General features: G+C 36.7%; 1 protein-coding gene across 1 annotated transcript in view; it reads left to right on the top strand.

Moving 5' to 3' along the window:
- The first annotated feature begins 7,197 nt into the window (after positions 1 to 7,197).
- The window catches only part of LOC148937216 (uncharacterized), a 223,125-nt gene continuing 212,574 nt past the window's right edge, over positions 7,198 to 17,748 (top strand). Inside the window, exons 1-2 of the mRNA XM_089073528.1 lie at positions 7,198 to 8,756; positions 15,416 to 15,496. Of these exons, the coding sequence (XP_088929654.1) occupies positions 8,651 to 8,756; positions 15,416 to 15,496 (187 nt within the window). The 5' untranslated portion in view covers positions 7,198 to 8,650. The remainder of the gene's footprint in view (positions 8,757 to 15,415; positions 15,497 to 17,748) is intronic.

The following is a 17,748-nucleotide window of genomic DNA, read 5'->3' as shown; positions in this document are numbered from 1 at the left end:
ATTGCATCTCGCCTCGATGATGGCGACTAGCGCGCAGAGTGCTAACCTTGCTCCATAATCGCGAGAGATTTTAGATTTCATTCTCGTCGGTTATCTCATCACAAACAGCCGATGAAATAACATTGATCGCGGCATTATACATACGCATGCCATTATATATATATATATATATATATATAAAAATTCTATGTACTCATGTCTTCATATCTTAATGAAATGTTTAAAAAATATTTATTTCGCTTATTTTTATCAAGATGAAAAATTTTGCAAACGAATAATGAAGATACTTATTAGATTTCCTCTTTCGTTTCTTGCAAAAACATTTAGTGGTTGTTTTGTTTGAGTGATCCTTCGCATCGAAAAGAGGCCATTCTATTTTTGCAGAATTTCATGCTTATTTCGTCCAGGTGTAATTCACTTTGGTTAATTAGAATCACGACGATGTATAGGTGTTTGCTGAAAAGCGCGTAGCGGATCTCGCGTAGCGGGATGTGTAAAGTTTAAGTTTGTGCTTCGATGAAAGTCTTTTATATATACAAAAAAAAAAAAAGAAAAAAAAAGAAAAAAAGACGAAAAAATATCTGCGAGTTGTCCAAGTTACGTGGCTGCTTCGACAATGAATGTGCCTATTTTAGCGTTAACGCTGTTTACACCCGAATGCCTTTCTGTGGATACATCCGCCGTGGCCTACATACATACACAGAAGTTCATAGCTGAAAAGAATCAATACGTTACCTTTACCTCTACCTCGTTTCCTTGCAGCACGTGCTACCGTTCGCAATCGTTATTTCTCTACACGATGTACGTGTATTCTCGAATGCGATCGCACCGGGCGAGCAATGTTTCACAGGAATTTGTAAATCCGACCGTGATACGATCCACATACTCGTCGGCAAACGTCGCGAAATACAACGGATGGGGGAGGGAGGGGAGGGGGAGGGGGCGACCCGATATCTCCGACGAGAGATATCGATTTTTCGCGCGAGACAATTTGACGCGTTGCTGCTGCTGCTGCAGCAGCCACAGCAGCATCAACGCTCGCAAAACACGTGGCGTTCTGAGATTAACCGCATCAGAACCGCACAACACCACGCGACGTCGTTAAACTACACGCCATCCTCAAGAAATCCGAAACGTTATTAAGTTATTTATGCCTTTCTTATTCTTCTTGACAACGTAAAACACGTACGTATCACACATCCCGCGCGGTTCAACGAAATTTCGCGACAATTTTGTGCAAAATGCTACTTTTCACATTCATTCTTATTAATCGATTTTAACCGATGGGAAAATTATCGTGGAGTATACCACATTACCACATTTGGCAGGAACTAATTCTAAAGTTATTAAAAGCAATCTCCAAAGCATTTTCAATGCGGCCTGACTTCAAGTCGTAAAGTCTCAAATTTCGCTTCCGACTTCTCCGAAAGATCTCTACTTAAAGAAACCATCCTCATTCTGATACGATCGATCCCCTCCCCCCCCCCTCTCTCTCTCTCTCAATCAACGATAATTAAACATTGAATTGACGTTAAATATATTCCGACGACTTTCGTGGTCCCGCGATCGGCGTCGCTCTCGCGATTTAAGCGAGAAGTTAAATTTAAATCAAACGACAAGTTTAAATTCTGCTTAAACTTTACACACCGCTACGCGAGACGCGCTTTTAAGCAAACACCCATATACATCGTCGGCTACGCGATTCTAATTAAATGACCGAAGTGAATTACGCACTCCTGGACATTAAGCACGAAATTCTGCAAAAATAGAATGGCCTCTTTTTTCGCGCAGAGAAAGTTTAGCGAAACAGTAGTTTCGTAGCGTCTTTCTTTGATTTTTAAGTAAAAAAATTTATATTCCGTCAGCGCGATTTTTTCTGTATATCTACCTGTGCGAGCTAAAAGTCGCAAGCGCAAGTTTGAAACATTACATTGTACATTTTCTTTGTACGCAAAGATAGAAAGAATATATTTCGGCTAAAATTGTACGTTTTGTTCTTGCTCTCGTCGGTCGTCGCCGCCGCGGTTGGGCGAATTGTCTTGTGAGAATTTCTCCTTTGGTACCGTTCGGTTACTTGGTCAAACGTTGCATCGTTGCGTCGGTGCATGCGCTTCTAATTTGTAAGAGGAGACACGCGGCAAGGTCGTGGCGATGATGGTTTTCAATTTCTGCGGTGCACGTGTTTTTGTAGACGGGTGCTCACTGCGCGAAGACGTGGAGAGAGATAGAAGTCACGGGGAGTCGTGGATGGTTTATGGCATGGTAGTTCGCTTAGCCCGGCACAACCTACCTATATTTACTCGTACATACTGCAACTGTGCAGGCATTCACGTACCTACGACGTGATCTTTCATTCCTTTATCGATTAATTTGGGTATCGTATGTTGCTCCATGAATTATATATTTCGTATTTCGATAAATCGAATGGAAAATTATATCGTCTCGTATTGAATTGTGAAACCTCACAGGCTGCTCACTTTTCACGATTACGATAGCAACCGTACACGAATCGCTGAGTTTTTAATTAATTGATTGCATTAAAATATACTTTGGTGTATATATATATATATATATATATATATATATATATATATATATAGAATCGGTTAGACATGAAAATAATTAAATTTAACGAAACGACTTTTGACTTTCTACCTCAGGTTCTACTTGAAATACTTGAAAGACTTGATTTATGCTTCCTGTAGAATTTTTAGAACTTAAACATTTAAAAATATTACTATAGTACAAAAGGTGCACGCACATTCCTCCTGTGATAAAATATAAATGTTATATTCGTGAAATGAGGTCACGGAGCAACTATGAATGAATCAAGTTCGGATTCGATTGATGTTTAGAATATCGGGAAATATCGCGGAGGCCGTGAGCGTTCTATGTGTGTCGACCCTTTGTTCTTACACAATGTATTATTTTACTTTTGTATATATATATATATATATATATATATATATATATATATATATATATACAATATACATGCAGAGAGATACACATTCTCGCGTATGATAGAAGACGCGGCGATGAAGGACGAAAGAGAAGATGACGTGCCCGATAATGAGAGCAATGAATGGAAAGTGGAGCGAGAAACCCGTGTGTTCTTCCCAGCAGAGCAGAGATGTGTTCGCTGATGTTTTACATGCAGGAGTTTAGATATTTACCTATGTACATTATATATGTAGGTGGATGATGGCGGATGTGGGCGTTTTGACGATCCGGTTCGTCTATAGTTATTGGCCGCATTTAACGGGAGGTACGATCTCGTGTCCGGGGAAAAAGTTTATTACTTTCGGCTTGAATATTTCTGCACGAGGTCTTCAAACTGCGCGATGCTTGGGTCGAACGCTTTCGCCGCAGCCTGTTGTTTGCTACGATAACATATTCCTGCGAAATGTAATAAATATTATCGCATGGTAAAATGATACGACGTGTTATTTAACAGCAAAATCTTGTTCTACAATTTACACACTGTCAAAACTTTCGACATTATAAATTTTGTTTTTCTTACGTTGTAGAAAGATTTTTATATATATATATATATATATATACTTGCGTTTAGGATTTATATTTACGATTGATACGGTAATTTTATAATTATTGCATTACGTACAACACCATTTGGTATCGATATATTTTTCGATAATCAGAATTGTGTGACAAACGATATCAATCAATAGGAAACCCCGATGATAAAATCTTGTGTTTTAAATAAATAGTTTTGAAAGAAGAAAGCCTGTTAGCGATAGAGCAAAATACATTTATTCTCGATGCTATATCGAATGACAATAAGATGTAGCTTCACTGCATGGTCACAAAAGGTCTTATTAACTATGTACGAATTATAATATAAAATTTTTAAGAACTTGTTTTCTGGGTTTTCTCGCATTGTCTCCAACAATGACGATTTTCATATTTTCGTCGTATGATAGTGGCATAATTCGGCGAGCTTCATAATAAAGCACTACTGCAAAGTCCCGTTGTCGCAAACAACAGCTGCTTGTACCGTCTATAGGTTGGCACTCGTTATATTCAGCTCGACGACACCCGTCACTATTGTTCTCATCGCGACATCGTCGATCGAGACTGGCATGTCGGCTCTATTCTTAACCCGTCAAAGAAAATAGACGTTTCAGTGAGATTTCTAGCAGACAATAAATTAAATATGTGGCCCCGTTAACATCCGCAATCCTATTCGTAAAGCTTTTATTATGAAAAACGGAGACTGCGCAAAATTCCATATAGATTGGTATCGAAATGGGAGAATACGCGAACGTTTGATTTCTTGCAATTTTGCTCATAGTAAATCGACCGACTGACATATAATGCCTCGAGTACGAATCCTACGAGGCTAAAGTTATCACGATTTGGCCCGGTGTTGGAGAACGAATTTCGATCGTTCTCAATTAAAATCTAATTACAAAGTTTTCGTAATGCATCGTTGATGCATCGGTCTCGTGGGCCTCTGAATAATTCGCAGCGTTAAAATAAATGTGAACGCGACGTCGGCGTCGGGGAGGAGGCGCGTTGGATCGGATTTCGTGCGTCGATTTTGGTGCAGCTCTAGGAATATAGTTATCCGTAGATGCACCTGTACACAAGTGCAAGTTTCACCGAAACAATTCTCACCGGCGTTTCCTACGCCGCCAAGTTCTCAAGAGATATTTCATTGCATTGGTTTCTACCGTCGGGCCATCGTACGTCGGGGGGTTAACCGACCTCATTAATGTTCGTTCAAGTCAGCAAGTATGCGCGTTGTTCCGCCTTTCGTAACTTCCTATCCCTTTACACCTTTGCTTTCTGCGCGTTTGCTTTGCTCCGCTTCTGATGGTATTAATTTTGGGTGGATGCGACGCGATTAAATTAAGCGTGCGCGACTGCGACTTTGTTCCGACGTCACATTTGTGCGTACAATTCGAATTTACATATCAATTAACTCGCAGAATAACATTGAAGGTACATTAAAAAGTAAATATGTGAGAAGACTGAAAATTATTATATAATGCAAAGTTGAGATGTAAGTCGAGATGTATGAAGAATTGCAATGATATCTATATTCCATTATTAATTGTAATATGAGTTGTAAAATATTGTATTTAGCGCCAAATTCATTGTTGTTTCATACTATATTAAGGGAAGCGTTTGAATGAAACAAAATTTTCGATTTATCGATCAGATTTACTCTCTGTTGATGTCAGATAGATTTGAATTGAGTAATAATGATTTGTATAATTGTGTGTATACGCGATCACGAATTGTTGTGCAGAATTCGATGAGGTAGTAGGCAGCGCTGAAAGAGAAAAGTGCTCACAAAGACGACGCACGTGAAAAGGTCGACAACTAACTAGATGCGAAGCTGAAAGGCATAGCCGGAGTGTTGGGCGAAAGGGTCTTTCATGTCCTGGCTATTATCGGATAGAACTCTTGGCAAGTCTCCCTTTGATCGAAAACTGCAAAACGAATTGAAGAAAAAAGTCGGAGTTGGTGATCGAAAATGCGGGCTCTTCATCGAGATTTTACGAGTAAGCGGGTCGATGCTTCGCGTACTTGTATACATCCCGGAAGGATTAACAACGGAATATGAGGACGATTGTTAAATGATGAATACTAAGTGGCAATACAAATCCGAAATCTCCTTTTCTTATTCAATTGTGTTTGTGTGACGAGTCACATGTATTCTCCTTTTCTTTGATATACGTGAAATGCACGCGAGGGAATATGGTTTCGTTATCTCCTATACGGAGCTTATACGGTAAGAATATGTATCCCTTATTTTGCTGAGCTTAATTCGTGACGTATCGCGAGGACTTGTCGGGATGCTGGGACATATTTGGTTTAGAGAGAAACTTTGAATGGCAAATGTGCACATTACGGACGAAGCGTTGTGTGTGAGAATTCGATCGCTAATGGACACTTGGTGCACTTGCGGAGCAAATTTGTATCGATTAATATCAAGGCGGAACGTACAGCGAAGTCAATAGAATTATTCGCGTCGCGAGCATTACTCGAGATGCGCTCCGACGGTGGAATCGCGCACGTGGGAGAATAATATACGCCTGCGTATATGTGCACGCAAACTCGTTCGGTTTTCGTATCCGATAGCAAGCGATTAGCATAGCGTGGCACGCAACATAATTCTCCATTGTACCTCGACATCGATTGCATATCGTTATTAGTCTCATTATTTGCTCATACTGAACCGCAATATGCGCCCGTAATTCGAACGCTTTTTTAAATTATTTTGTTTCACTTTCTGAATTACTTTTGTTACAATTTATATCGCGCATCACTTGTGTACTTGGACGTTAATTGGATCAATTAAAACCAGATACCATCGACTTCGTTACATTCGATGCAACGGACCTTCCTATCACGTCGCGTCATTCGGTCAGTCGCATATCGTTCTCATTATTATTGGCCTCCGCTACCGCTACCGGGTTATAATGATTTCGATACATTTGGCACTGAACACTGGTCGTGAGTCGTGACTGCCAATTAGTATCGATAGCCTGCGCCCCCAGTCCATTGAACGTCGCTACGCCACGTGGTCACGTGGTGTTGTACGTTCGTTCGTATCGATTGCATCACTCATTTGTTACATTCGGTCTATACAATGTGTACTAAATCTCACGTGAAACCAATGCTTGTTTCACTTTTACAGTTAGTTATTTACTCATTGGAGATTAAATTTGGAATAAAATTGAAGAAAACTAAAGTCTATTTTAGATAGTCTAATAATTCGGAATCAGAAATCGAGACAAGATTTTGTTTACAGTGTTATATAGAATAAAGAAGAATTAGAACGCACACATTCGTATTCATATTTATTGAAATATGCACGTCTATACATACATATATGTATACGCGCGGTATCGTGTGAGAGCAGTCGATTCATAGCCAGGTTCGATCTCGAACCTCATCTAACGCCTTTGTTTATAAGAGACTGATTGGAAATTGAAGAGTTGAATGGAATGAAGAAATGAATGGTAACCCATTTCTCTCGAGAATCCATATTCTATACGTATATGTAGAATATATACATGTATATATAAAAATTTATAAGTGAGATTATATTTTAGAAATTTGACGTAAATTATAAATTACCTGAAACAAGCGCAAGTGTTTCGCGCTATTTTTTAAATCATGTTCGTTTTGTTCTGTATTCTTAAAGAGAAAGATTATTATTTTTTTTTTTTCTACAATCTTCGTGTAATTGCCGATTGATTAAATAGAACGTTTCGTGAACGTTCATCAAAGGCCGGATTATTGAAGTATTCAAATAATCATAAAATTCGTTATTTCACAAATATCGTTATCGACAAAGAGACACGTTTTGATTTTTAACTTTCGTAACAGGTTAGATTGAATAAATAAAAATAATGAAGGGTTCCTAATAATGATTAGAAATACACGGGGAGCTCTTTATATGCGCGTGTTAAGCGAAGTTGCATAATCCTAGTGCAGACGATTTCCGTTTCACACATTGGCTCGACATCGCGAGATGTCATTAAAGTCAGATATCCGCATACAGACACGTGTGCATACAAATCTATACACATACATATGCAGATCCTTCTAATGTAGGACGCAGCCGGTATGGCTAAATTTAGGATAAGATGCAGCAGTCGAATCTCGAAGCGTGCCCACGCTTGTCGCTAGCGGGACGACCGTCGAAGCGATTTTTTTTTCTTTTCACGAATATCCCATCCTCAGTCGCGAAAAGCCTTTGATCTGTTTGCGGGAATTTTCGCCTCGGCGAGTACAAAGAGAGAGAGAGAGAGAGAGAGAAAGAGAGCGACTCATTTTCGTCAACGTCCGCAATGCGGGATATCGATGGGGTCCATGTTGACGTAATCTCCGGCACGCCACGTGACACGCCGAACGCCACGTGTTATAATCACGACAAAGAAATATAAATAAGATAAATGGGCGGATCGCCAGGATGCACTATTGTTATTAATTTTGAGAATGTAACCGCCAGAATGCTATATATCGTGGCACTATCGTGCAGAGAATCTCATAGATGAAAAATTGGGGTGAAGAATAACGATTTATACAGACACAATCGCACGGAAATGTCATGAAAATCACAGCATGACCAATTGTGCAAATTTAGTGCTTATTGTGACGACGTCAAATATTTTTTTTAAAGGATGCGTATATATCTTTTTTCGACTTTGTCTCAGTCAGGACAATTAATAAATTTTTATCGAAGTTATTGAAGACGCTTTCATTGGCCAGCAACGTGACGCGCCGATTTAACGATGTCGCTTTTACATGTGTGAACGAATGTAACTTTCCGAATGTAACGTACGACGACATCTTTTGCGCTGACATTCTTTTCAGGGCGAAGCCCAGTGTCGAGCCAGCTTTTTTTTTTTTTTTTTTTTTTTTTATTTATCCACCAGAGTTGATGACTTCTGATCATTTTTGTCAGGCTCGAATTTTAGAGAGTAACCTTTTCGCACAACTGTGAAGCTTTTATCGATATAGTTTGAAAAGTTGAAATAATATTTTATATTTGATTTTGTGCGAAGTATAACATAACATTTTTCAACATGTTAAACTACGAACTGTTTCGCTATTACGGGATACATAGAAACGTGTATTAAATCACGCAGTGTGCGATATCCGCGATATGTGGGCGCCAGTGATATCTGTCGTGTGGGCCATCATGTATGTGATGCAACGACGAAAAATAATGCCGGGAAACCTGGGCCAGGAGGCATCGAGGAATGCAAAGAGTAAATCATTCTAAATTATATATTATATCTGTGTTGTAGAACTTAATTCTTTAGTCAGTTTGCACTTTTTTCTCGACGGGAGAGTAATACAGATGGAGACGCAAGAAAATTATTTCATCAAAATTTAAATTTAAATTAAATGCGAAATGAACAAAATTATAAACAAAAAAGAAAAAAATCGTATACTCATCAATAATACAAACAATTTTCGCAATAATTAAAATAAATGATTTAATGTTTTTTTTTTTTTATTTCCCGAGTCGCATGATGCTCAACGTACGCCGATTGATCGATCACAATTATCTGTAATCGCGTGATTATAAAATCGCGCGTGTTTGATACAACGAAGCCGAAACGCCTCTTCGGTGATGATAATGAAACAGTCGTGTGTTACGTGTGGAACGTCGTTGACCGTTTCGCAACGAAGATTTACGAGATTCCACAATACGCAGAATTCGGCTGCAGTACGAGCATGCGGCGGACGTCGTTATGCGATTTCTGTCTCGATTTCTATGCTCGAATGCAATCTGTGTGATTTAGATTTAGCAAGGTCACGTTAGGCCTTAGGTAGAAATTCGATACGAAACGTGCCATTCCGAACGTCGAATTAGCGGATTAATTGGAGAATAACTGGCCCTGGTGGGAATGCATGTTTATTGTTTCGTGCCTTCGGCGTGGCACGTACGTCGAAAATATGTCTTAATTAGCTTTCTCTTTTGCGGGAATATCGAGGCGTAATTAGATTTTATAAAAACTATAGAAATTGTATGTATGATTGTTAGAAATCTTATTAATATTTTGTAATTAACGCCGTGTGAGTTTTTATTTTCCATTAATCTTACTCGTTGTTCGGAGTGAATTTAAGTCAGCGTTATGTAAATTAAGATTTGGCATTATTTCAAACTGGTTAGTAGACCAGTCTACATTTTCGTTGAAGGTCGAGAAATTTCCGTACAATAGATTCAACGGTTTTAAAATTAAACGGAGTTTTTTTTTTATAAATTTATTTTAATAATCTTTGTTCAAGCTTGTGTAAAAGAAGATTTAACTATTAATATTTCATTAATTTTTTACATCATTATTTTCCAATTGTATAGCAATAAACAAATAGAAAACATTAATGTAGCGATGTATCGTGATTGAAACTGGCTCTCCGATATTTTTGTAATTTAAACAAATATAAATTAATTATATTACAAAGAAGAATTACATTACATTACATTACATTCTTTAATCGCTCGTTACTTGGCGTTGAGATCTGCATCTTATTTGCTTTGACTTTTTTTTTTTTTTAATTTTATGTAAATTGCTCGCGCGGATATTTCTAAAGAATAGAATCTTACTATCCTCGGAATGGAAATCAGGAAAACCAGAAGCAGACGAAAGTTTAGGTAATGAAGGTGGAAGCTACGAGCGCCGTAAACCTTCGTTAATTGAATAACGTTGCGCTCGCGCACCTAGAAAAGTGCCCTAGATATGCCGCTCTCTCTTATCCTCTTGCTCATCTTTGTCATCTCTTGCTCGTCTTTGCTCGTCTTCCCGCTCCTCGCGTCCTCGTCTTCCGGCCTCTCCTTCATTTCTCTGGCCTTGCGTTCGTAACGAGACGACGAACCGCCACTCCGTATGTCTGATTAACGGAATACGAATGAGCTCTCGTGAAATAATCTTCACACGACGTCAAGTCGATTTGCGATTTGAATATGGACCGACGAGACATAAGGCAGAACGATTAATTAAAGAACGGTGAAGCGTATTTATCACATCTCCTGCTGACTAGATCCTAGATAATCTTGGAATTAGCATAATTGATTAGCATAATTGATCTTGTTATCCATTTTTGCTTAGTACAGTTTTATCATGAGATTCGTTAATCATGGTCGATGATCTTGGACAGCACTTTGTGAGCAATTCGTGTCATCATCGATATGTGCCGGGTCAGACGACGTGGATTTACGATTCACGCGCAGCTCGTCGCAAATCCACGAGAGACGAAGTTGAACAGCTGACTTCATGTGCTGCCCGTCTCCTCGCTCTCTTACCTTGTCGCCTGTCTTCAAAATTTGCCGCGGGGGTTACCCAAGCATGACGTAGATGCCCGCTATTTTCGTCGGCTTGTGACGTCGTCCTCGGGACATCCAGAAATAACCCGAGTGGCGAGATGTTGGCTTCTTAGTCTCACTGTCTCTCTTCTTTCGTGACTAGCTCTCGTATCGCTTCTTCTCGTCTCAAAGGAGAGAAGGACAGAGATGCGATTATTGCGGCATGAAGAAGCACGTGATCTGAGAAAAATTTCCATTTCCATGATGTAACCTGTAGGAAGTTTTGAAAGCCGCTTGCGGAAAATCATCGGAATTAGGTCGAAAGCTTAGAGCTCTTTGCTTTCTAATATATTACATCTCCCCCGCATAGCGAGATCTATCGAGGCACATTCGTCTCGCGAAAGTCCCCTCTGAACTGGAGATCGAGGGATCGTGCGAAAATGTGGATTTTGTAATGATTTCGACCGTTGGGGCAAGAAAGATCTCCGGATGATGCCGCCTCACGACGTTTTTCAAGGCCTTTTATTCCCGCTCTCGTAAAATCGCATTATGCTCCCCAATAGCGGCCGGGCGTTGCCGATCGATTTATCCAATTGAGAAAAAGGGGAAAAAGTTCGCTGTAGCGCGATAAATCTTGGTCGTCTATTTTCTCTCGTAGTCGTTTTTCTCTTAGTTTCGCGGTTAGTAGTTCGAGATCCAATCGAGCGGTCTCACTCTCCCTTTCGTTTTATTTATCACGATGAAAATTCTTTCTTGTTCTCTTTTTTTCTAACTTCGAGATGGTAGATCTTTGATCGTTTGATTTCGTTCAAAGCACAAGATAGACGATAATAATGCCATACGCGATCCAAATATCCTTAGAAGAAGAATTAGGATAAAAAGTGGAAGCGAGGAAATTGTCGATTCCCCTCGACATCGACGAAGGTATTGGCGATTAAAGGATACGGTAAGGCAAAGATTTTCCTTCGGGCGACTGTTTGATCCATTGAAGGAACGTTTACGTCTACGGGTGCGAATAAGAAAAATTTAATTAGACACACCGCTATTCCGTGCGGGATGCTTTCCTCTTCTCCCGGGTAATGAAGTAACGTTGGTAGCCAGCCTGGCCACTTGCGGGTGCTGGAAGAACGGCACGAGTACAGCCGGAAAATAATGGAAGAACCGTGGTGGAACCGTTGGTGCACGCTACAACTTTGCTTTATTTTCCTTTTCCCTCAAAGCGGATCTCGCTCCGGCGAACGACGGACGCTTTTTCGCGGCCGGTTGCATCAAGCCGGTTTCCCTTTTCCTTCTCTTTCTTTCGCTACAATCCCGCCCCTCCCTGTCCCTGTTCTCCGTCTCTCCCTTTATCGCGTTTTACGTTTTTCTGCTATCTCTCTGGTAGCAGACATAAATATATTTCCGCACGGCAAACGGCACTTTAAACCTTGTGACCCGCGCATTTATCCCTCATAGGCTCGAACGAATTTCTCGTCAAGAGGATGAAATGCAATCTTTCATCTTTATATGTTGTTTGTAACAATAATGGGCTTTTAATAACCGTCAAATATCGAAATTCTAAACTAATAAATAAGCGAATACGGATAAATTTAAAACGATAAAAAGAAAATGCGGACTTTTTGATTAACCAACCAATTGCTGAATTTTTTTTTAAAAAAATTATATTTCTCGCGAAGTAATAATGTTATACTTTGTTTATATTTTCTGGGACGATTAGAATTTTAAATGGAGTCGTTCAATGGAGTACAGCGGCTTATGACGACGATTTAAAACGATCCATTTTATGATAGCAAGTCGCCTTTGATGGCATCTCATCATTATGGATTGTACGCTTATGCGGTCGTAATCAGCTTTTAAAGAGCCTTCGGTTTGATCTTGCTTGCTAGATTGAGATTGCGTTTTGCACATTAGTGTCGATTATAGCGGATAATTATTACGATAAATTTTTTTAATTAATTTTATATAACAAATGCATATATTTCATTACATTCTTTTTGTTAAATACGTTTTCTCATTTATATTTTAATTAGTCTTTTTTATTCATCTAAAATTTTGTATTCACATTTTTCATATTTTAATAGTACGTACATGACTAAATTTTTATTATTTTTTTGGTTTCTTGAATAAAATACAAGTTTACAATTTGGAATTACATTTTGCGAATGATATTGATATTGTACGCACACTTTTTTTTATGTTTTGTATCTCTTTGTTTTTTTTTTTTTTTTTTTTTTTTTTTTTTTTTTTTTTTTTTTTTAGCAGTTGACATATTTTTTATCATTTTTGAATATCACATTCTCTGCTTCATATGACATTTTTTGTTTGCTTCTCTTTTTATTGGCATACAGATTAGGGCACACAAATGGAGTTTTCAATCAGATATATGCGCAGTCACGTATACCTTTCGTTCTCAATAAAATCTGTTTTGCGAATTGGACAAAAAAAATTGTATACAGTTTCAGTGACCGTTTTAATTTATTTACTAAACATACTTTTTATTCTGAGTTTGTATTTCTTAAGTTTTTTGATAGCACGCAGAATTATTGTATGCCTCTAAATGTTTTGCTAGAGTTTAATTAATTTTTTTAAAAATCAAAACTAAATCTCGTGGACTAAATCTGCAAAACATCTTTTTTTTAAATTTGACTTTCCGTAACATAATTTAAGTATGTCACTTTTTATGATACATACTTGTTAAAATTTCAAATAATTGATGAACTATCTGGACACTGTAAAACGATTAATTAAATTTAAAGATTATATGCAAAATAGCTTTCTAAATTAGCAACTAACAAATAAAATTTCAAAACTGATTTAGTTGTTTATTTCTTGATTTCTCTAGTTTATTTATACACGTATTTTATAAAAAGAAAACAAATATCAAAAAAACTGTAAAATTTGAAAATTAATTAGTTTATTATGAAACATGTAAAATATGTACATGAATAAACTATGCGACGATTTATCTATGAATCTATATATACTATATATACTACATATAAATGATGTATGTGAGTTAAAGTTAGAACAGACTCAATTTCATGTGGCATTTATTTTATAATGATGATGTAATAGTGATCACCTTTTTTGAGATTATTACATATTTTTATATATCTTTTTTGAAATTTTATATATATATATATATATATATATATAATTTTATATTAGGCACTTGTATGCACAAAGAATGCCCTATGTGATTTCCACATTTAGAGATATATTTTTATATAATTATATAATTATATTATATATATTATAGAATGTTTGCATATTTTCTTTCTCTCTTTCTCTCTACCTTCGGTTTCATAATTACTTCGTAAAAGCTTTTCTGTATTATGAAAATATTTACGCTATATAATGTGTACAACGGCGGAAAAAAATTGTATAGTTTTCAAAGAAATAAAGATACAGAAATTAAATTAGGAACAGCTTTTCCCAGATTGGGTAACGATAAAAATCGAAGAAAAATCGATGAATCAATCGACTTCTTTCTTTTCGTTTTCCGTTATTGCGAATGAAGTCGAGAACGGAAAGTCGATTTCCTACCACCATATAACGTCGTTTCTCTGTGACGTCATCGTTCAATGGGGTTACCTACGTAGCCTCAGAGAATGCGAAAGTGGGTCAGGGATGCGCACCACGAAGTATCAAGTCAATGCAGTATAGTTGCACCATCATGGCTTGTTCTTTTATCCTTATTTCACTGTGACTTTTAAGATTCGAACGATGAAAGTTTATGTAACTTTATTCTCTTTAACTTTATTTTTAAGATATGGAGTTTTATATATAAATAAATTCTTGCATTTAATTGCATGTCCAAGACAGATTACGTACAATACATAATGACAATCGGGAAATTGCTGATACAAAATAATAATCCGTTATCTTAATAAATAATAAAGTAGAATAAATTTAACATGAAGATGTTATTTTTATTAGTGCATAGTGCAAAAAAGAATATAAATTTATCAAAAGAAACATGATAAGAAATTGAACATTGCACATGTATAAAGTGTCGTTTATATTATAATGTTTAATTTATTTTATTCTGTCTAAAATAAAAATTAGTGTCTAGTTTCAATAAATGTCTCGATTGTCAATGAAAATATTTGATATATTTTTGAAATTACAATATTTAAGATTTCTGTCAACTTGCTGCAATCATTTTGAATTATGCCGTTAGAAGCGAGAAGACATATGCAAAATTGCAAAGGAGAAATATTTTCGAAAAAATAATGTTTACAACGTCAATATGTTAGATTTGTAAAATATACCAAAAACTCTTGTTTTGCTCGGTGATCAATAAATAACCATATATCTAGAAATTAATTGTAGAATTGTAGTCTGTTCTTGATTAGACACAATTCATCTCTGGTTATTTGCTGAATATATGGTTGATTATCGAAAAAAAATAAGAGTTGATATATATTACAAGTTTGTTCTATCGATTATAAATGTTGAAACATTTAAAAATATTTCAATTTTTTTACTGTATTTTATAAGAATTTTTATCAAATTTTCTCACTTCTGACATTCAAGATGGTACAGTGAATCAGTATACAGCCTTAACTGCAAGATAAGAGATTTAAAAAAATATTTTATTCATGATTTTTGTTATAGGTGAGTCTAATTGCTTTGTCGATTGTCAAGAAGATCCTGTAACTATGGGCTTTACACATCGTCCAGCCCGAAAAAATGCAGGTATGACAATATGCTTTTCTCGGAAAATATCATTCTTGAAATATTTACTTTACATAAAATTCTATTGTTGCTAGAATCTACATAGCAGGTTTCGTGACATTCCTTATGCGTGCATTAAAAGTACATAAATTTACCGAATGGTCATAGTAATCATATTGTTTTGTAGAAGAAATCGAGGTAGCATTGTTTTCATGCTATTTTTTTTTATGACATGCTATTTCTAAAGAGAAAATATTGTAATATTTGTCGTTTTTTTGTTGCAAATAATAATAAAGATATCCGCGATAAGCAAAAATTATTTACAATAAAAACTGTAAGGAAATAAATGAGAAACTGCGTATAAAAAATGATTTTTAGGCTTTGTAGTACGCACTTATATTATATGACATGAGTCACGCGTATCCAACGACTATAATTTTCGAACGAATTTTATATATATATTTAGTTGCAACGAGTAGTAATACAGTTGAAGTTTGCCGAACACGTTTCGTCGTATTTATAATATCTTATCGCGGCGAAATTGTAAAGCTAAAATACAATAATTCATGTTTTTTGCTCCTTGATTCAGCTTTACGACTAGTAGAAACGCACATTTGTAACACTCGCAAGCCTCGGTCAAGCTACATTGCTTTTCGTTGCAACGAAACTACAAGTACTCGTCTGTAGAACCAGAAAGTATGCGCCGTCGCACCGGAAATAGCACCATTAAATTTGACTGTACCTACACCGTACGACTCTTGCGTTTCCTGTCATATCGCTTCGACTTGCTGTATTCTTGGTACATCCGTGAAGAAACTTTACTAGTATTCTAGATTTTACGACCGTTTCCTTTCTTTAGAAAATTTTTATGTTTCTTCATATCTGATGCAGATATTTTAAGAAACAGTTTTTAAAATATTTCTTTCTCCTTGAGATCTATATTTTTTTAATCTGTAAACGAGTTTTGATATATTAGACGTTCTTATTTTCTACGTCTAACAAGGTCTAGCGGCATTTACAAAGCGTTATGTTCATTTTCGTATTATTATTGTTGTTGTTTTGATATAGCATTTCGCGTTAGGCTAAAAGAAGAAGATTGCGCGCGCGCGCGCGCGCGCGCGCGCGCGCGCGGGTGGTGTGTGTGTGTGTGTGTGTGTGTGTGTGTGTGTGTGTGTGTGTGTGTGTGTGTGTGTGTGTGTGAGAGGGGGGAGGGGGCATGTCTTTCGTTATTCTTCGATGTATTCTCGCGATGGAGAGATACATATTGCACGGCAGCTGCAACCGAGACATCCGTTGAGATTTCGCTTCGTCAGAGAACAACGGCAACTCTTGTCTTTCTCGTGGGACGAAGGCACGAAGAGAGAAACTCGAATGGTTATTGAAGGAAATAAGGTCGCCAAAAGAAAATTGCAGACTGTCACGTGAAGCATTTTTCATGTTTTGATTCTTTGTCGAAACCCCTTGAAACATGAATCCAGCGATAAGAATCTGTATTGAGAACTTTATTTGAAACTTGAGTCTTCCGACATTATATTATACACATTTTTCTATTGACAAAAAATGTTTACTTACACATTTGTCACTCTCTACACGTTCAAAATTATTTTACAAAGATAAAAAAAGTTTAACTAATTTTTTTTTTTTTTTTTTTTATTCTAATTTTTTCTCGCTTGATCATTTTTTACGAGATCGTTATGCGAACCGCTATTCGAATGTATGCCTTTTCTTTTATGAAGTTATCGCGCGATTTTATTATTTAGTACTTAAACTTATAATCAATATTTTTGATCGCTATAGTTAATTCTCTTGAAGAATTGAATGGAGAACCATGCAAGAAGATCGTTAAGTAAAATAGAAAGGAAGCGTTCGTAGCAAATCGCAATTACTGCTTCGTCGACGAACGATTCTCATGAATATTCATTTTCGTATCCTCTTATGAACGTTATAAATACGCTCAGTTTGCTTCTTCGAAATGAGAATCTATACTTTTACCTTCGTAGCTACGCGTTTCTTTAAAAATATCAACATTCCATTATTATTTTTTAGCAAGACGAAGCACTTTTTGTAAAATTCGCTAATTTGATTAACTACGAATAGATGAAAATGAAACTCTGAATTGAATTCGGAAATTCTTATCCTTGTTGATGATAAATGTTAACGGATTAATGATAAAGTAGCAGCCAAATTAGTGTCCTCTTCTAATGTGCGATAATTTCAAAAGTCTCTCGATCGTCGTTATTTCAGTGTACGTCTCTTGGTTGATGTAATGTACC

The sequence above is a fragment of the Pogonomyrmex barbatus genome, unplaced genomic scaffold (assembly GCF_055798465.1).
Source record: "Pogonomyrmex barbatus isolate J1 unplaced genomic scaffold, ASM5579846v1 scaffold15, whole genome shotgun sequence".
NCBI lineage: Eukaryota > Metazoa > Arthropoda > Insecta > Hymenoptera > Formicidae > Pogonomyrmex > Pogonomyrmex barbatus.
Note: the sequence above shows the minus strand (reverse complement) of the source record. Positions and strands in the feature narration are given on the sequence as shown.